The sequence below is a fragment of the Poecilia latipinna genome, unplaced genomic scaffold, assembly GCF_001443285.1.
Source record: "Poecilia latipinna isolate Pla-1442-1.1 unplaced genomic scaffold, P_latipinna-1.0 Scaffold1451, whole genome shotgun sequence".
Taxonomy (NCBI): domain Eukaryota; kingdom Metazoa; phylum Chordata; class Actinopteri; order Cyprinodontiformes; family Poeciliidae; genus Poecilia; species Poecilia latipinna.
The window spans coordinates 136145-156694 of NW_015114067.1; the positions used below are offsets into that span (position 1 = coordinate 136145).

The 20550-nt window shown below is 35.8% G+C and overlaps 2 protein-coding genes across 4 annotated transcripts in view; both read left to right on the plus strand.

The window, feature by feature from the left end:
* The window catches only part of slc22a7a (solute carrier family 22 member 7a), a 14767-nt gene extending 9054 nt beyond the window's left edge, over positions 1-5713 (plus strand). For all 3 annotated transcript variants that reach the window (XM_015057272.1, XM_015057273.1, XM_015057271.1), the window contains 8 exons: positions 1181-1335; positions 1666-1834; positions 1918-2041; positions 2827-2936; positions 3142-3356; positions 3459-3567; positions 4523-4729; positions 5482-5713. In XM_015057272.1, the coding sequence (XP_014912758.1) occupies positions 1181-1335; positions 1666-1834; positions 1918-2041; positions 2827-2936; positions 3142-3356; positions 3459-3567; positions 4523-4729; positions 5482-5581 (1189 nt within the window). In that variant the 3' untranslated portion in view covers positions 5582-5713. The remainder of the gene's footprint in view (positions 1-1180; positions 1336-1665; positions 1835-1917; positions 2042-2826; positions 2937-3141; positions 3357-3458; positions 3568-4522; positions 4730-5481) is intronic.
* Positions 5714-5792: 79 nt separating this feature from the next.
* Positions 5793-20550, plus strand: part of ero1b (endoplasmic reticulum oxidoreductase 1 beta) — a 19190-nt gene continuing 4432 nt past the window's right edge. The window contains exons 1-15 of the mRNA XM_015057274.1: positions 5793-6278; positions 10038-10157; positions 11288-11371; positions 11747-11788; positions 12566-12648; positions 13645-13718; positions 14061-14181; positions 14667-14713; positions 16197-16208; positions 16293-16319; positions 17011-17103; positions 17901-18147; positions 18950-19019; positions 19530-19616; positions 20349-20482. Coding sequence (XP_014912760.1) covers positions 6114-6278; positions 10038-10157; positions 11288-11371; positions 11747-11788; positions 12566-12648; positions 13645-13718; positions 14061-14181; positions 14667-14713; positions 16197-16208; positions 16293-16319; positions 17011-17103; positions 17901-18147; positions 18950-19019; positions 19530-19616; positions 20349-20482 — 1406 coding nt within the window. The 5' untranslated portion in view covers positions 5793-6113. The remainder of the gene's footprint in view (positions 6279-10037; positions 10158-11287; positions 11372-11746; positions 11789-12565; positions 12649-13644; positions 13719-14060; positions 14182-14666; positions 14714-16196; positions 16209-16292; positions 16320-17010; positions 17104-17900; positions 18148-18949; positions 19020-19529; positions 19617-20348; positions 20483-20550) is intronic.

Genomic DNA, 20550 nt, shown 5'->3' on the forward strand with positions numbered 1-20550 from the left:
TATAATTAATGTAATTAAATTCTCTCTCTCTCTCTCTCTCTCTCTCTCTCTCTCTCTCTCTCTCTCTCTCTCTCTCTCTGTCTCTCTCTCTCTCTCTCTCTCTGTCTCTCTCTCTCTCTATATATATATATATATAAGTATTTTGATAAGTTGTTTTGCATGTTTAGCCCAGACACATAAGAAGGTCCAGAGTGAAAAGATAAAACAAACAAAAAATAAGAAATAGAAGAAAAAAATACTATAGAAAAATATAACTGACTCCTGGATTCAAAGTTGTTCACAACCAAAGATGAATGTTCTGTCTTCACTTAGCTGCAGTATGTTATCACACAATGATCCAGCAGAACAAAGCTCTGATTTTAAGTAAAGCTGCATGTATGTGTGGAGATGCTGGTCAATGGTTCAGTCAACAGTATAATGGAAAAACTATTAGCTGTTGGTCATTTCTAATTAGTTCCACTGTTTTTTGTTTGTTTTTGTTTTTATCAGAAACTTGTGTTAGTGTTTGTCTACAACTACAGTAACCTCTGGTGCATGACCAACAGATGCATGTGAAGACCTCTGTGAGTTTGTGAAAGTCTCATTAAACAAAGAATCTTGTTGTTGATACTACTGCTGTTTCCAAATGGGTACAGTGATTTTGGTATCTCCCTTATGATGACCACCCCCTAACATCAAACTGTTGCAAAGTAGCTGATGTTGCTTTAGGATGAGTTTGCAGCAATGGCAGTACATATCTTGAAACTTGCAGCATCTTGTTGCAAACAAGAAAGTACCAATTTATTGAGAAATACGTTCTGTTCTGTCTGTTTTTGTAGACAGTTTCACTGTCTACAAAAATGCACATTACTGCGCGTTACTGAGGAGTAAAGTTAAGCTACAGGTGTCATTTATTATGTTGAGAAACAATATTCTTGAATAGTTTTAATCTGATTTTAAAGCACAAGGTAGCACTGAAACTTACTCTTTTATAGCATATTGTCTTCTGTTTTTATTGACTTTTTCTTTATTTTCGCGTCATTCTACTTTGACCACTTTGGATAATGTTGCAGTTATTACTTAAATCCAATACATAAATGAACCTGAGTCTCTGTTGAATGAGGTTTGAAAAAATAATACAATTCAAACTTGTTGCTACTCCTGATAATAACTTGTGTTTTATGTTCTGTGTATGTTGCAGGCTTGGTCGAAAGCCCATGCTTGTGGTGGCTTTAATTGCCTCCACCTTGTTTGGAGCTACCGCTGCCTTGTCTACATCCTATGTCATGTTTGCCATTTCCAGAGTGCTTTCCGGCTTATCCCTCAGTGGGCTGTCGATTATCGGAATAGTCCTTGGTAACAACGCCATTTCACATCAAATAAATATACAGGCTTTAAATACAAACTCTAAACATTGTACAAGCTAATTTGTGCAAGTAAAAGGCAAAAAAGGGTCATACACTTAATATTTTGAAGTCATATACTGTATATATTTAGTATTATCCTCTGTTCAAACTTTAAAATTCATACAGAGCTACTTAAATGTACCAGCAGATTATACATTAACAGTTTTATTCAAATAATTTTTTAAAATCATTTATTTGGTCATGTTTTATGGGTATTAAGATAATTATAGAGTTTCTCAGTGCTAAATTGAATTTGTCCATTATTTATCTACACGCTAAGGTATTGAGTGGACAGATATAAAGCACCGCACCTTTACGGGAACCATTATGAGTTTGTCGTGGAGCGCTGGAAACATGCTTCTGGCTCTACTTGCCTATTTTATACGAGACTGGAGGCATCTAACGCTGGCAGTGACTGTTCCCTGCGCTGTTACCATCATCTGTTGTTGGTGCGATATTTTGTTCTTCTCTTTAGCAGTTGTAGTTTTTGTTTCAATAAGAATGAGAGACAGTAATCTCTGTTTTCCTTCAGGTGGCTGCCTGAGTCCGCTCGCTGGTTGTTGGCTAACGGCAAGACAGAGGAAGCAAAAAAGTATTTGGTTCAATGTGCTAAAATGAACAGGACCGATCAACGCAAAACCAAACTGGACACTGAGGTAAAGATCAACGTTTTCTTGCTTTATGTTATGTTATAATGTTATTCCCTCATCAAAAACATAACTGGAGTGTTGATTTGATTCTTTCATGCATGTTTGAGACATCCTTGAATCTCCCATTACAACCATTCAGTGTGCCTAAATGTTGCTCTTATAAAGCAACCATTCCTCACACTTCCCCCACACAACTCCTTCAAACTAGCAGTAGCAGCAGTTAGCAAACTTCTGATGGGACTACGCATCTGCTGAGCTTATCACACAAACTATTTCTCAGTCTAACTTTCATAAGAACGGTTGTAAACAATGACTAGCATTATTGTCATGACGTGCTGAAGGTGGAGTATCAGAGAGATTAGGAGCTTCTTAAAGAGACAGAAGCTCAATTTGAAGGTGTCAAATTACACAATCAAGTCATGTTTGATATATGTAGCATTTTTATACAAACGGAAAGTAACAATTACTTGATTGTACTATAAAACGGCATTAAGTGCCTGGAAAACACATAATACTTCCCTTTTTAAAGCATATGCAGATCAGTTTTGAAAAAGAAATTAAGCAAATTAAGTGTAATAAAGGAAGCAGATATTGATAGGATTAAAAAACATTGAAATTAAATTATTAATCTGTGTGTATGTGTGTAAAGCCCTGATGAGTAGGCAATATCAGAGTGATGCTTGATTCAACTTGATGTTCTCGTTTCAAAGTTAGCTAAGCTTAAAATGTTCTACCTGAATAAATCAACTGATAATCAGACAAATCGGTGATCAACTCTGTTGCTGTTTCAGGTTCTAAGGAAGATAACCGTCACTGAAGTGGCAGAGAAGAACCACACCTACCTGGACCTGATCAGAACCCCTCAGCTAAGGAAGATCACTTTCCTCTCTGGGCTGTCCTGGTACTAAATCAACCTTTAACAATACCACCACTACTACTACTACTACTACAACTAGTAGCACTACTGCAGTCTGTGGTGCAGGTTTCTGTAAAATTTCAACTTAACCATTTTATTAAATTGCACCAAAATTTTGCTCAAAATGTACATTTGAAATGTACATCTGAATGACAATAAAGTCTGACTATGTCTATATCTGTATTTGAAGGTTTGCTGTTTCCTTCCTCTACTATGGGATCAGTTTCAAGATCTCAGGATTCGGCGTCAGCATCTACCTCACTCAGTTCATCTATGGTGCTATTGAAGTCCCAGCCAAAATCCTCACTTTTTTCATCCTGGATGTAATTGGCCGTCGGAACGGCCAGGCATGGTTTCTGATCATAACAGGAGCTCTGATTGGAATAAACACTGTCATACCTTTAGGTTAATTTATTTACTTCTTTGTTCGTCTTTGACATATGGAAAAAAAAGCTGGATAAATACCCGCGCATGGATATGTTCAGAAATGTGACTTTTTCCTTTTAGAGTACTCTGTGATTCGAACATGCATTGCTGTGGTGGCAAAAGGTTTCTCTGAGGCAGCATTTACCACAGCATTCCTCTACTCAACTGAACTCTATCCAACTGTCCTCAGGTAAACTCCTGTTGTTGTGACTTTTTTACACTTATATGTTGTTCAGTATATTTTGCATGATAAGTGACTGATTTACAATCATATGTTAAGCATAATTTACATGATGATTATTATTAATTGTATTGAACATGATTGTATATAATTACAAAGGTAAAGTGGAATATATTTAAGTGTGAGACATGGTTTATTTAAATAGAGGAAGTCTTTTATTTTGAAGAATGCTTAACAGGATCTGGTTCTGTTTTGTCACTATCTTGCTTTTGTTGATTTTTGGTTGCTAGGTTACGAACAGCTGTTGCCATTATCAGCTGTTGCCGTTTTTCTCTTCAATAAAAACTGAACAGAAAGGTTCAGTAAAATACATACGAGCTTTATATACATAAGAAGCTTTCACTCCGTAACACCCGTCATCCTAAGCTTACAATTCAAACCTTTAGTGTACATAGTCACTATTAGCTGCCTGCCATCTTTTAGGCATCCTTAACTGTTACTTTCCATAATTAACTGTCATCGCAGTTGCTATGTCAACAATAAAAATGCCGTAAGCTTAGAACTAGCTTTCACCTCGTTCCTATCCAACCTAAAAATATAAGTACATTACAAATATTACTCGATTAAACATTTTGGTACTCTACCCACCTTTGTGTAATACTAAGATAAAAGTCTGTGTTTACTGACAAACTAGCAAAATTAGCTTAACTAATGTAGCTTTTATCTGCTAGCTAAGACTAACATATAGCCTACGTGCATACTACCTTGCTTTATCAAGTCCAGAGGACTCTAAAGCACTTTACACTGCATTCAGTCATTCTTGGAATGCTTCTCACAGGTCAAAGTTTAGTTCATATTTGTGTAAGGTCAAAAAATACTGTGAGCTTTGTGGCAGTACACATTTAGTCAGATTTAGTCAGAAAAGCAATTCACAACACCTGTTTTTTCTTTCTTTTTTGTGAAGGCAATGTGGTTTAGGCTACACTTGCAGTCTCTGTCGGTTGGGAGGCTCCTTAGCTCCAATGGTCATGCTGCTGGAAGATGTTTGGCTTCTTCTGCCTCCTGTGATCTTCGCTGGGACTGGAATCATCAGTGGCGGCTTAGTTTTTCTCCTCCCAGAAACGCTAAACATCAATCTGCCAGAAAATATTCTCGATGTTGAGGAGGGAAGGTTTGCATTTGTCCACAGCTGATTGAAATATAGCATCAATCAACTACGCTACATTGTGCAGGCTTGTGATTTTCATTTGTGCCATTATAATAAAAAAAAATTTTCCAGAGGTCACTAAATAATAACTTGTCCCCCAGCTCCAACACTAACAAAATCAAGCATAATTGATATAATTTAATTTTACTATTATTATTTTGCTGGTTTGGGGAGCTGAAATATTTATAGCTGAGTTGATTGACCCCAAATTTGCTTGATTTTGTAAATGTCAGGTGGCTTGTTGACCTTTCAGACCTCTGGTGTACAACTCTGGTATTTGTGTGGGTTAAGGAACAAAGTATTTTCTTTCAAATTTTAGTGTACTCTACAGAAAAATCTAAGAGTAGGAAGGTTTTCTGGGAATAATTTGGAGTTTAGTTTCTCAAAAAAATAAAAATACAAAATAAAATAAATAAATAAATAAAAATCCATAAATTGTTGAATCTCCTGCTGAACTCATAAATGCCTTTTCCTTAAAAACATTACATCATTTCAGTATGAAATAAACCAAGATTGTTAAGACAAAACATACTTTTTTCAGTTTACATAGATTAATTATAGTTTTGTGACACAAAAAATGACGAGTGTTAAAATAATGATTACAGAGCTGTGCAGGAGAATTTACCTTTATGCATCATAGTTTTAGCTTTTCTTATCTTAAGATTTTTTATTATTTCAAATGCATCACTTTGTCTTTGCTCTTATTTTCTTTACAGGCACATACAAAGTGATGCAGAGGGAGTCGAAGATGAAGAGAGTCAGTTGAAACAACTCAACTGTGAAGACAAAGCACCACAGCTTGCAGCTTGTTATTAAAATGTGATTTCTGTTGGCTGTGGATTTATTTAGTAAATTGATGCTTTTGGATTTTCATTGTAATGTTTAGGTTTTTTCGAACCAGACCATTGAGATTATTAGCTGAATAAAAGTTGCATTCTGTAGTTTTACACTTATGTAGATATTTAGTATCCCGTCCCACACTCCATTCCAGTTGGTGGCGGTTGCGCACCAAAACGTTGCTTGGCAACCGTCAATAAAAAAAAAACAGGAAGAAGAAAGCAGAGCAGCGTAGAAGAAGAAAAACGATGGGAACTGTTTTTCCGGAAGGAAGAAGCGTATTTGTGTGTTTTAATCGAAAGTAAGATGGATATTTGGTGGCCACAGACTTAGAAAGACATGTTTTGTTCTTTCAGCGTGCCTCTGTGTGTTTTTATGCAGTGTGAGCGGACTCTTCAGTTTTAGCTAGAGTTAGCCCGGTGGCTAACATCCCATAGATCGCAGTCGAACAGAGAGAGGCGGAAGTCTGTTTTTTTCTTCGTCCATCATTGGCAGCGCAGCTCCGTGAGGGATGTGGAGGATAACTGCACAAGCCTGCTGGGTTCTGCTGTCCATCTGCTTTCTGAGGAACTTAGTTTTTGGTTGGTTTCAACAGAACAGCGGGAGACCCCAAACGCAGCACAACGAGCACCAGAGCAGCGAGTCGGACAGTGCGGATCAGAGCTGCCTCTGTCATGTAAGGACACCCTACAAACGGGTTTTTTTAGCCGCTTTATGTGAAAATAGATTTGTTTTTATCCAGAATTGCGTGTTATTACGTTGCTACCTTCAGTTCTGTCTCCATGCAGCATTTTGTATATCAAATATTGACGGTGCAGGTCAGGATTTCTGGTCTTCTGCTACCCTGCAACTTTTCTAAGTCCCAACTTCAGTTCTGCTTAATCGAAAGAAGCAGTTCTGGATCAGAACCTCTGATCCAGATGTGCTGCAGCAACTCTTCAGTGCATGAGCCACCTCACTGCCACACAAAGCCTTGTTTTTGTCTCTAACAGCATTCGGGTTTTGTGTGGGTGTAATGCTTTTTAATTTCAGCTCAAACAGGTCTCACTCCCACGGACAAGTCCAAATCGTGGTGTGTTCTCATTGGCTGCTTCCGCATCTTGCCCTGTGCCTTCTCATGGGATTTGTAGTTTTTACTCTACTGTGTTTTACTGCTATATAAAGGGCACAGTTCTCCCTAAAACTACAGTCAGAGCACTTCCGTTAGGCGGGGTTTGGTTGTTTTGGAGGTGGAACCGTATCAGGGGTTGAGCTGTTGGTTAGTTATGACAGCTCTGCCTACAGACGCACTTCTGCTCTGCCCCAGCATATGGAGAGCAGTTTCACCACCAAAAGGGAAACTTTGTTAATATCAGAAGAAGGAAATGATGCTGAGAACAACTGGGTACTCTATTATGGTGCTGGCTTTCAGTGGACTGCTGCACTCAGAGGTCAGCTGTACTTTAATTTTTCATGCTTCTGTTGCGATAACAAGACAAACTGGTATTCCTGAGTGTCTGCTACACCTGTGCTATTTATATCTAGTTATACAAATGTTATTGTAAGCTGTCTTTAGATTGTTTTGTAAGTTTATTTCCCAATTCCTAAAAGATAAATTCAGACATTAGTTAATTTCAACATTTTGTTTTTATAAACAACAACAAAAAAAAACCAACTAAAAAAGTAAGTTGAGTTTTCATAAAGAGTTTAATGTGGTACTATTATATGGCCGCTTAATAAACTTTTTATAGTTCTTCATTTGGGTCTAATAGAATCCCTTGTTGGTCACATATGTTAGCTTCTTGAGTAATTAATCAGTTTGATTCTGAAAATGAAACACTAACCTGACCTGTGAGTCGACAAAAATGACTGTAATGTACGTTACTTTTTGAAACCTCAGTAAATAATTTCAACCTGTGGAAGTATTTCCAGTAATGCACTAAGTAACCCTGACTTACTGATTTTCATCTGATGCAAATTCAGGCAGTAGTTGTTACCAGAGACGCAGCGTAGCCAACGTATATCTGACCAGGAATTCAAAAGCTTTTCTTGTTTGAAGATTATCGCATAAATGTAAAAGTTTTTGATGAGATTATCTCAGTGTTTCTTCTCTACAGTGAATAACAAAAATAAGCTGTATGTGGTCCTGCTGCTGCTCTGTTTACATCAAAAATTTGAAAATGCATATACATTGTTTTTCACTTAGAAAGTAGGTTTTAAAGGGAATATAAGTAATCATTCCACTATTTTAAAGAGAACTAACTGAAAAATGTTACGCTTTAATTTTGTTCAGGGGTTTAGTATCTTGATATCTCAGTTCACTGTTCACAAATTTGGCTGTTTAGAAATGCTTCTGTGTATTTGTGGAAAAATATGTTTCAGTTTTGAATAATTTTTCTTTTTTTTTTTTGAGGAACCATTACACATTTTTCATTGTAAATGCCTTAAACTTTAAATTTCAGGTACATTTTGTCATAAATTTGAAGATAATTGTGAAACTAATTCAAATGATCTATAAAGATTCTGTAAAAGTTGTTCTCCATGCATAAAAAAACTGCATTTATATAGAATTAAAACATGGTTTGTCATATTTGTACTAGAGCATCCAAGGAGGAACTTTCTTGCTGTTTGATCAGGAAATCCCCTTTAAATACAATATGTAGCCGATTTCTAGGATATCTTTCATTCACTTCTCAAAAGTACAAAATACAAAAATGTATTTCATCATCTTAGAAATCGTACCACTTCCTTAGACCTTATCAGTTTATCTCTGTTTCTCAATTAGTTTCATTACTATAAAAAGACAGTTCTTCCGTGTTTTTCTCCACTCAAACCACATGTTGATCACTTTAGGGTTTCTGGAAGTTTCTGTGTGTTGAAACTGAGTCGTTCTTTTCTGCTTTTTAAACATGTTCTCTCCGGAAGATGGATTGCCTTTTTTTAAGCCATCATTTGTATTACAAACTGAATTTGACTGCATTTTACTTTAACTAGGGTCATATTGAAATGTTTGTTTATGAGGATGAATTTGCGTTTATAATTCTGAATAAAAACTGATGGTTGTTGTAAATTGGTACCTCTTAAAGAGTTAGGTCAAATGTTATTTTTTCATTTTACCAGAAGGTATTATTGATGTTTTGGAGAGGCCCATTCAAAGTCCTGATTTGATAGAGAAACTACGTAGAGAAATTTGAGTGACTGCTTTAAGCTCATTCCTAAAGATAATGCATCAAAAATATTGAAAACATTCAAAGAATGGTCCACAATTATATGAAGTGTTTTATTGTTATAATGCTAATAAAGAGATTTACGTCATTATTGAGAAAGATTGCATTATTTGAAACACTGTGCATCCTCGTTGTGAAGCCTCTTTAATCAGAGGCTTCTTCAGCTTTGCTGTAGCACTGACTGCTACAGGAGAAAACTCCTGACTACAGCCATTGGCATCTACAGCAACTCTGCAGAAACTTGGATAAAATGAGTTACAACATTTAATTTCCCTCTGGGATTAATAAAGTGTTTGAATTGATTTAATAGAACATTTAACAAAAGTCAAAACACTTTTTTTTAAGTTGTTACTTTCTGACAAAGTCAAACTTAGTGGTTCAACCAAAATAATTAAAATAATTTAAAATTGAAATATTCCAGGGCTGTGAATAACTTACCTGTACAAATAAAATTAATCTTCATAATTTCAGTATTGGATTTTTAAAAATTTATTCCATATGCAAACATTTTCATCTATGTATATTTTATTGCAATTTTTGTTTCTTAAGTTTCAGACAATGTTCTTAGCCTTGTTCTTCTAATCTCAAACAGTGAATCAGGTATTTAAGCATCAATTTGGATGAATTGTTTTCTAGTTTGTTAAATCACTTGTTGAAACAAAGCAACCTGTTTACCCAGACCTGGGTGTGTTACAGCAGATTTTCATAAGAAGGAAAACTATACAACCTTCTCTAAACATTTGCTGGACGTCTTAATGTTCTCTGGTTTAGGTTTTTGTTGCAGTTGAGGCTCACCTCAGCGTTAGCATGTTTGATCGAAGGGGATTTCTTTTAGTTTTTCTGGGCTCCGATAAGAAAACACATTTGTGTGTTGAAAGTATTAATGATGGTTCAAACTGGTGGTGGTTTGTGTGTCAAACCTGCTGTTGCAACACAACTCAGCTCATATCTCCTCCATCTCTTCTTTTGGTAAATTAAATGCTAGAATCTCACAGTTCATTTAGTTACATATTATTTCCTAAATATGTCACTTGCTATTGTGTTCCAGTTTATCATTCTCATAGATGTTTAGGACATTATGACATTTCATGGGCCTTGATCAACCTACTGTTGTAGGATTTAAAGTTTATTATGAACTTTTCTTAAAAAAAACAACAATACGTTTAGAAAGTAAATAAATCTCCTGGAAGTTTCAGCTAATTTGCCTTGTTTTTTGTGCTCTGCTTTAGCTCACAGGGGTTCTCGATGACTGCTTCTGTGATGTTGAAAGCATTGACGTTTTCAACAACTTCAAGATTTATCCTCGCATCAAGAAACTGGCGGAGAGAGATTACTTCAGATACTACAAGGTAAGCGGATTATGAATCAGTGTAATTTATGTTCAGAGCTATAAACATTATCCAGCAGGTGGAAATAAATATAATCAATGGAAGGCGTTGCATTCGTCACTGGCATAAAAAGTTGTTTATTTTTTAAAGGTTTACGTCCTAAGAGCTTAGAGGTTGTGTTTTGCATTTCCATGGGCTTTGAAATCACACTTGTTTTGTTTTATCACTAATAAAATAGAAGAGAAATATAATTTATTGTCAAAGAGTGAGAAAATCCAGGTGTAATAGCATTAAGATAAGTGGGAGCATACTAATTCAAACAAAGGTAAAAGTATGCCTGTAATCCAGGATAATTCGATTAATCTTGTTTTTCAAGATGTAAGTTTTAAAAAATCTACAGTTTTTTTCTCTCTTTTTCTTTGGGATTCCATGGTTAAGAGTGAAGCCTATCATCTTACTTGACAAGCGTGTTTCAAAATAATGCAAGAATAATGAGTTTATTGTTACCAGAATAAAGTTGTAATATTGGGAGAATGTCATAATTTTACGAAAACTCCTGCATAAAAAATAACAAAAAAATCAACTGTGTGTTGAGCATCTTTTGAAGTTATACTTTGGTATCTGTTTTACAGATGAGGAAAAAATTTTAACACATCAGCATCAAATTGTTATCAGCAGCAGGACTTTGAAACAATTGAGCAAACGGCTGAATATTTCAAAGAAAGAACCGCAGAGCTGCTGAAGTTAGATCCCAATAACTACAGAAACCTTTTTTCTTCAAAAATATTTTTTTTCTCATCATTTTGAGATGTTCTGGTAAAATTGTGTCTTCATTCTGCTACTGTTATGACTATGTTGTCATAATTAAACAACCAATTTTGTAGTCTGGCCCTAATACAAGGGGATTACTGAAATAAAAGCCCCTTTTTAAAAATATTTTCTGTCTTTTGTAATTCCATACCAACTTCCATGTTTATTTTTTTTTAAAACAAAGAGCCTCCATGTCAGTTCTGCACATTGAGTCCGTTTATATATCCAGCCAAGCGTAGTGTACTTGTAGAGTTAAGTGAGTCTTGAATTCTAGCTGGGAAGCCATCATGATCACCAGAATGTCTTGTAGACGCAGTGACTCCATGTTTGCTTTTTCCCAGGTGAACCTGAAGCGTCCATGTCCTTTCTGGCCCGATGATGGACATTGCTCCATCAAAGACTGCCATGTGGAGCCCTGCCCAGAGGTCAGAGTTCACCCACACTCGCATCACAGATTCAGTCAGATGAACTGGAAACTTATACCAGTATTTAGTTCTATGTAAGTTATCACTACATGCAATTTTCAGTTGATCTGCTGAAGTTTAGTTATGTTTTTAATTACAAATTTTTGATAATTAGAGTCGGTAAGTGATATATTTTATTAAATTTAGATAAGGGGAAGAATTAGTTAATTCTTCTTACTCCTTTTCAAACAAAAAAGTAGTGACAAGCAAATTATTGTGTTCTTGGCAGATCTTTTCTCATGTTCAGATGGCTGCTTGTTTCATTTTGTCTTTTGAAATAAATTAATGAATGAAATAAAAAATATGGTGCTGACTTTGTTGATGTTGGTTTTGCAGAGTAAAGTTCCTATTGGCATCAAGTCTGGAAATTACAACAAGGTAAGAAAACCTCTTAAAATAAATTTCTATTTACAACCGTGCGCAGAGTTTAGCCGTCTGATTCGGCTGTTTTAATTGTAATGAACCACATCGATTCTAGAGAACGAAAAAGCCTGAGGAAAGTTTTAAATCGACCCTGATTTTCTTAATTTCATTTAATTTCTTTAACAAAGTCACATCTGCACCTGCACAAGTTGACAATCGTAAACCCCACTGTTGACAGCTTAGCAACAGCAACAACAAAGTTGCTAAGTTTTCAAATTTTCAGACAATAAAAATCAGCATTGGGCAAATTCGAATGTCAGGGTTTTTAAACATCAACAGATTGACGACTGGCCGGAAAAATGCCATTGGTGACCCCGAATTTCCAGGTTTCTTCTTCTAGGAAGAAACTAAAAAAAAAAAAAGTGAAGCTATCGTCTTCACTTTCTCTTCTCACAAAACCTAAATCAAGCAAATGAAAGTGTTCATGATGGGCCTTAAATAAATTCATATAAATATTTATAGACTGCATATTTCAGCCTCATTATCACAGTTGTTTGTTTTTATAATGGTGGAAAACGATTCATTCTCTAAATTCTTGAAAAGGGGTGGGATATTAAAATTCAAATCTTGACGGTTTGTCCAGGCAAAACAGCTGAAAGTCAAAAAATATTTGTTCTTTTTTTGTAAAATAGAAATTACTCACAGGCTGAAGCAGTTTCTGATTACTTAAAGGTGTTGAAATTCTGCTTGTTAGCTCATGCTAACACATGCTACCTCCTTGTGTGTGTTCAGTACTCCCAGGCAGCCAACACAATGTCGGATGAGGCTGAGTGTGAGCAGGCCAATAAACTCGGCGCCATCAACAACACCCTGAGGTCAGACCACGCACCTTGACCCTCCTCTGTTTGCTGCAGGTCAGGGGTCAGACTCCTGCTGGAGATGCTGCGTACCCCGTTTTCAAAATGCAAAGGGATTTTAGAAGCAGGTTAAACAAGTACCTGTGTCTCCTGGACCCTGACACAGCTAGCGCTCCCTAAAACTGAACAATGACCTTTTTAAGTGAAGCGTTGTGATATTATTATTAGTAATACTTCCTTTAACTGATGCCAGATGGCCGTGAGTTTATAGAAAAGGGAAATCATCCTCAAACATAGAAGACTAACTGGTAGTTTCTCAGGTCTGCGTCCTTTACAAGCCAATATGGCTGCAACTAGTGATTATTTTAGTTATCGATTAATCTATTCATCTGATTAATCTGATGATTAATTGTATAAATTGGCACATTCTTCAGATTTTTCACTAAGCTACTTAAGTTTTCTATACAATATTGGCAATACATTAAAAATATGGAAATAAACCAATTCCATTTTTAAATAAGTAAATTGATATTTCCTAAAATACAATTACATGACATTCCTTGAGTAAATTTGAACTGGGTGAAGCTAAAAACAATGCAACTTGAGGAGTTTTGTGTAAAACATATTTACAATGTTTTTTTTTTCCTCATCTTAAATGCAAAATGTAAATATATTTTGTACAGTTTGGATTTAATTACTGCTCTGAGTATATATTTTTCCCAGCAAATTGCCTTTTTTAAGTCTGTATAGTTCAGTTAGCAATTAATTTACAAACAATTATTTCAATAATTGATTCATCAAGATTAATGTGATTAACCTTTGAGCCTTAATGGGGATATTGGGTAACTTACTTTAAATGTTCCAACATGTTTCGGGTTCAGCTCTGATCTTCATGACGTTCTGCTCATCAAAGCGTCTCGTTTCTGTTGTCACTGGTTGAACATTTGGGATCTCTAATGATCGATGCATTCACTTGGTCTCTTTTCATTCATTTTAAGTTTGTCTTTGTTACAGTAACCAGAGCAAAGAGGCCTTCGCTGATTGGGCGAGGCACGATGATGCTCAGGATCACTTCTGTGAGCTAGATGGTAAAATCCTTCTTATTCTCACCTATGAATTAATGAAGACATTAATAAATAATTTCTGACATATTCTGTCTCTCATCACTAAGATGTTCAGCAAACAGAAATAATTCGGTTGACGCTAATATGTGTAATATCTGTGTCTAATATGAAATCTGTAAAAGATATGAAAAAGCTGAAATAAACAAAAGTAGTTAAGGGATATTACTATATTTTAAAGTTTGAATGCCATTTCTAGCTGAAAGTATGTGGAAGTAGTTAGGTGTGAAAGGGTGTAATGTTTGTAGCAAAAAAGTCTTTATTGGTGGGAGAAATAAGAACCACAAAACATTGTATGGATTATTTCAGATGAAACCTCTCCAGATGCAGAGTATGTGGATCTGCTGCTGAATCCAGAGCGATACACCGGCTATAAAGGGGCTTCTGCATGGAGGGTTTGGAACAGCATCTATGAGGAAAACTGCTTCAAGTGAGACCAGCCAAACATTAGTGCTGTCACGTTTCATTCAGGGTTCAGGCTGAATTTTAGCTTCAGAAAACAAACCTGCTAGATCAGGGGTCTGCAAACTTTACAATCCCAAGAGCTAATTTTGCTATTTGCTTAGAGCCACAAACATAACATGACTTTAAAACCAAATGGCTTGTTTTTATAACGCATAACATATGAAACCTGCTTAGATTTTAAAATTACAGAGCAAAAATTACAATTTTGTTTCCAAATTTAAGACATTTCTTTCAATGTAGTTTGCATCCTAGTTCATCCATTATTATTGCACAATAAATGCAATTTTTTGGTGGCAATGTTACAATTTTACATTTTAAAATATTGCTCAGTTATTAAGCAAGTTAAGAGCCACAGGGGGGCATCTAAAGTGAGCTAGATGTTTGACAACAAAACTAAGTTTTTCTTATTTGTCTGTGTGTGTTTAATAAATGTTTTCTTTTCTGTGGCAGACCCAGATCAGTGTACCGACCTCTGAACCCTTTGGCTCCCAGTAGAGGTAAGTCAAGTCTAAGTGTTTGAAGTGGAAGGCAAAAACTGGGAAACTGGGTTTAAAATCACCTGATGGACATAGGCAGAACATTCAATAATAAAAAAAAGAACCAACTTATTTTGTTGATTCATGAAGTCAAACTCAGTTACATTAATGGACAAAAACAAAAACATGCTAGGTCACATTCAGGCTGAAGTGCCTGGATAGTGGTGTTGGTGCAGGATGAAGTGTAAACCTGCATCATCTGATTAACTGTTGAATTAAGTATTGAAACTGCAAGGCCTGCAGGGGGCCTGTGACGTCAGAACCAGTCGCTCAAAGGACTCCATGACCACAGCCAACCGTGTGGCAGGTCTGGAGTAATTTAGTCCTGTAACGGAGCGCTTTGTGGGGACCAGGATGTTGATGGAGCGTTTGAGGCAGGAGGGAATCTCACACAGCGTCAGAGATTGTTAACGTTGGTCTTTCTTAAAACTCTAAAACAAAAACAAAAAACAAGTAAACAAGAAAAGTGGATGCAAACTAAAAAACAGTTTAATGAAACGCTGCCAGGTCCATAAAGAGCAAACATACAATTTAAATAATAAAGTGACACTAATAGAGATTCAGTAATATCCTGAAAGACCCATTAGAAAGAAAACTAAACAATAATAATGTGCAACACGACACAACTTTTGTTTTTATTTGTAACCAGATGCACCAAGTAGTAAATGGGCAAAAATCCTTCCAGCTGCACAGCATTCAGAAGCAAAGAGAATAACTGTCCAAAGCTCATAAAAAAAATAAAGTCTAGAAAATTATTAGAACTAATGTAACAGAGCTGCTCTTACATTCTGCCACCATGAGCAGCGCAAAAATAATATTTAGCTTTTTACTTGATTTAAGTTCAACACCATGGACAGCACTGCCACAGAAACCATGTTCATTTGAGACTGGAGCAGAATCTCTGGCCTTGTGAATACTGAAAATTGGTGGTCATTTTAACAATTTTAGTGCTGCCTTTACTGAGGAAACGTATTATGTTCAACATAAACAGAAAATCAGCACATATTAGATGTTCAGAGTTATTCAGTGACTTTTAATTTCCCTGTTCTGGTCAGAGACAAGTAAAAAACAAACAAACAAAAAAACACTTCAGCAGGGGACAGCAGTCAGTAAAATCAAAGATCTCAATGAGATTATAAACCCTGGGTCAGCCCAGGGTTTATAATTTGTTTATACTGGGGTTTTGATTAAAGGTGATTAAAATTAGATTTTATCATTTGACAAATTGTATTTAGTAACAGTATGCATACAAGAGTTAGGGATGCTAGTTTGATTGGACTGAAAAACTCGAGTAGTTTGTTCATAAATTAAAGTCTAATGTATATTTTGACATGAATGCATCATGGGGGTAAAACAGCCACCACAAAACAAAACATTCCTCATTAAATTTTATTGTTTTAATGAAATTAATGTAAATTTATTTTCTTTATTGCTCTGTTTTCAGGAGACGATGATGGTGAGTGAAACAACTGGCTGCACAACACGTCATTTTTAATTGTGAACTCAGATTAAGCATCTTTTCTTCTGTTTCGGATGCCAGGGGAAGGCTTTTACAAGTGGCTGGAAGGTCAGTTCATTTAATTCTAGTAATTTTATTTGATTCACATTGCCACATTTTAATTTTGCTAGAGTAATTTTATTTTAAAGTGCCACTACTCTTATTTGAGTAAAATGTCTGGATTGTCTTCACCGAAAGAACAACAATCATCACACACACCTGCAGTTTTTGTTAAAGTTTTGTGAGTTTTATATTGAAAGAAACAGATTTGGAAACATTTTTATTTTGCTTGGTTTTGTAATTATGTTATCTATATGAATTATTTTAATTTTGATATTTAAAATACCCAAATTTCTACATAGCTTTATATTTTGATGTATTTTATTATGTAATTTTTGAATGTTAAGTGTTTTGATCAGTTACCTTTTACCAAATATTTTTTTTTTACTTTTACTTGAGTAATTTCTTGGATGGCGACTTTTAACTTTTGCTAGAATAAAGATACATTGAAGTGGTTCTACTCTTACTTGAGTACAATTTTGAGCTGCCAACTTCTGCTAAAAGCCAACAGTCATTTTCCTGAGAGCATTTTCCATGAGTCACTTCAAGCTGGAAGCTACAGAGATTCACAATCACATTTCTGCAGGCTCTTAATATGATCATAGGCAGAGAGAAGCTAGTTTAGATGGTTTGAATTTAATCCCACATAGTTTTGGTGTTTGCAGTTTGATGAAACTAAACAAGCGCTCTTTCTGTCCAGGCTTGTGTTTGGAAAAAAGAGTTTTCTACCGACTTATCTCGGGCCTCCACAGCAGCATCAACATCCACCTGTGTGCAGAGTTCTTGCTGGACGGTATGAACATAGACACACCCTAAAACACTAAATCCAGTCATAATCCACAAGATTCACAATAATTTATTTATTTCCCTTTTTTTGTTTTCCAATAAAAGACTTTCTTAGCAGATTCATGTTATGAATGCCAACTAATTACATGGGGCATGGTTATAATGGTTTTGAATTTTTCATTATGGTTTACCTTTATTTTGTTGTGAGTTTTTGTGTAATTCAGTTGTTACACTGTGATTGCTAGTTTTTAGTAGTTAAATATTTAGTTTTAGGTTACTTTTTAGTATTTACAGAGGTAGTTTTAGTTTGTGTTTAGGTGGAGAATTCTTAAAGGTCAAAATATTGTATTGCGATTATGTTTCTATCGATTGGTTAATGAACACTCAACAGAAGACACCGTTTTTAAAAAAATCTATTCAGTCTAATGATAACCAACTGGTGTTTTCTCTCAAGTTTTGTTGTCGCCATTTTGCACACTAGCATAAATGTTGCCAGGAGGATTATGGGATGCCGTAAAGTTTACAGTTGACGTAAACTGCTTGTGTGGGGAAAAAATCTATTTCATATCAGTTTGAAAGCTAATAAATTGATTGATAAACACAAAAAAGAAGAATATTATGTCTGTAATTTCAGTATGTTGTAGTTAGGTTTATTAACATGTTATAGTTCCAATTAGTTGTAGTTTTTCCCTATAAATTATTTCAGTTAATGACATTTTTTCTCCATTTCATTTTTTGTTATTTCGTTAGTTTTGGTTAAGTATAATGACCTGTAAATGGAGGGGTTTCTGTCTGTGATGTCAGAGGGCTGGGGCCGTCCGGCGTGGGGCCCAAACATCCAGGAGTTTCGCCGCCGCTTCGACACGGCAGAGACAAAGGGCGAGGGCACGAGGCGGCTGAAGAACCTCTACTTCCTGTACCTCATAGAGCTGCGCGCTCTCTCCAAGGTGGCGCCATACTTCGAGCGAGCGATCGTCAACCTGTACACTGGAAGCTCTGAGGAGGACGGAGAAACCAAAGAGCTGCTGCTGCAGATTTTTAATGAGATCAAGTAAGAAATCTCCACAGACTTTCCACTAGCTTTGATACCAACGTGCATTATTTGTGGAATCTCATGCAGACGTGCTGGTAATTATTGGCACAAGGCTGCTAATTTTCTCAACTTGCATCCTCTTCAGAAGCTGCAGATTAGGGCTGAAATTATTAATTGTGATGAATCAGCTAATTGTTTACTGGAGCAGATAAACTATAAAAAAGATAATTTGCTGAAAGAACACCACCATCAAAGCTGTAGTAAGCTGAAAATGTACAAAAAATGTAGACATCTTGTATTTAAGATAAAAAAACAACTTATTTTTCTGTGAATATGTTCTACCCAAAATACCTCAAGTGACCTAGTTTTAGCTTCACACGGTCCAATTTCCTTTAAAAAAATACTATTAGGCACCTTTTGCTATCCAATTATTAATCCATTAATCTAAAAAATTATCTCCAAATCAGCTCTACACTGTATTGATGTTACGTCAAGCAGAAATGGCTGATCGTTTTAGCTGCAAATGCGTCCTTTGTTACAAATGCCACATCATTGCATTTTAAGTAATAAAATGTTTATTTTCTTACTTAGAAGGAATATTTTTTTTCTTAATGTATTTCTAGAGCTGTGTAAAAAGGGCTAAATGAGAAATCTGTAGGATGTTCCAATATTTATTGTCCAATTTTTATTGACAATTGAATAATCTACATATTATTCAATTGTCAGAATAATTAATAGATTAATCAATAACTAAATTAATTGCTGTTGCTTTAGATATTGTGAGCCTGTTTTTACAGTTGTTGGTTTTTTCCTCTTCCAGAAGTTTCCCAATGCACTTTGATGAAAAGTCCATGTTTGCCGGACACAAAATAGAGGCCAAGACTTTAAAGGTGAGACTTAAAGCTACATTAAGTATAGAAGTAAATAAGTTTGCATGCTAGTCGTAAATTTGGTTTGAAAAGCAACTTCAGTTGTGATGAGTCAAGAAAATAGTAGCTCTCCTTGCCAGAGAATAACGCTAAAAGTCCTTTCCCCTGACAGCAGTGGGCCATGATAGTCGACCTGGGCAGGCAGCTACAATCCCCCAGGAAGATCGTAGTCGTAACAGGATTATGTTTGATAGTTCAGAGGGGCAAAAGGCAGCTCCATACATAACCCCCTTCACCCTCCATATGTAATGTTGTTCTTGAGAAGTGACTTACCCCAGACTTGTCTGCAGAGTTTTGCATCTTTTTGTGAACATGTGAGCATTGTGAGGTCGTCTAGGTGAACAATACTTATTTTAAAAGTCATGTTGAACGGTTGATGTGACTAGAAAATGACAATATAAGTTAATTTACCGATAAACCCAGCTTAATAAATTAACTCTGAACATCTGTGCCTCCTTTTCTGTCATTCAGGAGGAATTCCGGCTCCATTTCAAAAACATTTCCCGGATTATGGACTGTGTGGGCTGCAGTAAGTGTCGGCTCTGGGGAAAGCTGCAGGTCAGTCTCTCTCTCTCTACTCATTAGGTTGTTGCTAGGTAACAAATAAGTGAGTGAGTTGATGCCACCAGAGAGGTTGTGAAGCTAAAGCCTTTCCTCTGCCTACATCCCCCAGAATGCTGTGCGGTTCTGGATCAGAGTTTAGTAAAATTCGATCGGACGTATTTTCTATTCATATTGATCACGTGTGTATAGTATGACGGACTATTAAGGCCAGGGTAAAAAAAATAAATTAATTAATTTACATTTTGTTGTTGGAGAATAAAGTTAAAATATTTCCAGAATAAAGTCAAAATATTTTCAGAATAAAATAAAAAGTATTTTGAGAATAAACTCATAACATTGTGAGAATGAAGTCAAAGTAATACATGACTAAAGTTGTAGTAATATGAGCATAAATTCAAAAATATTATGTAATAGTATGACTTATTTCTCTTTTTTTTTTTTTTAGCCTGGCCCTAATACTCCATTGTGGTATTGATTTTATTGTTTAATCATCCAGCCCAAGTGTAAAGTATTATATAGGTTTTCAGTTGAAACATTTATTATGCTCTTTATGTTCTGCTGTGAATGTTGGTTCATGTGGTTGGAACATCTTTTAATTTTCACTTTAACTTTTCTGGAGTTCAGGTTGTAGAAACAGTTGACTTGATGATATGTCAATAATTTTCTTCTAATCTGTGTAAAAAGTTTTTTTTTCTGCCAACTTAATCAGCTTTCTGTTGCGTGCAGACTCAGGGTCTGGGCACGGCTCTGAAGATCCTCTTCTCTGAAAAGGAGATCCAGAACTTATCAGAACACAGCCCGTCGAAGGGCTTCCAGCTCAGCCGGCAGGAAATAGTGGCTTTAATGAACGCCTTTGGCAGGTAGGTTCCCATAGCAACCGTTGCTGTGTGGCTAAACAGTCCAGTTGGCTCAGTGTAATCTTTCTTTG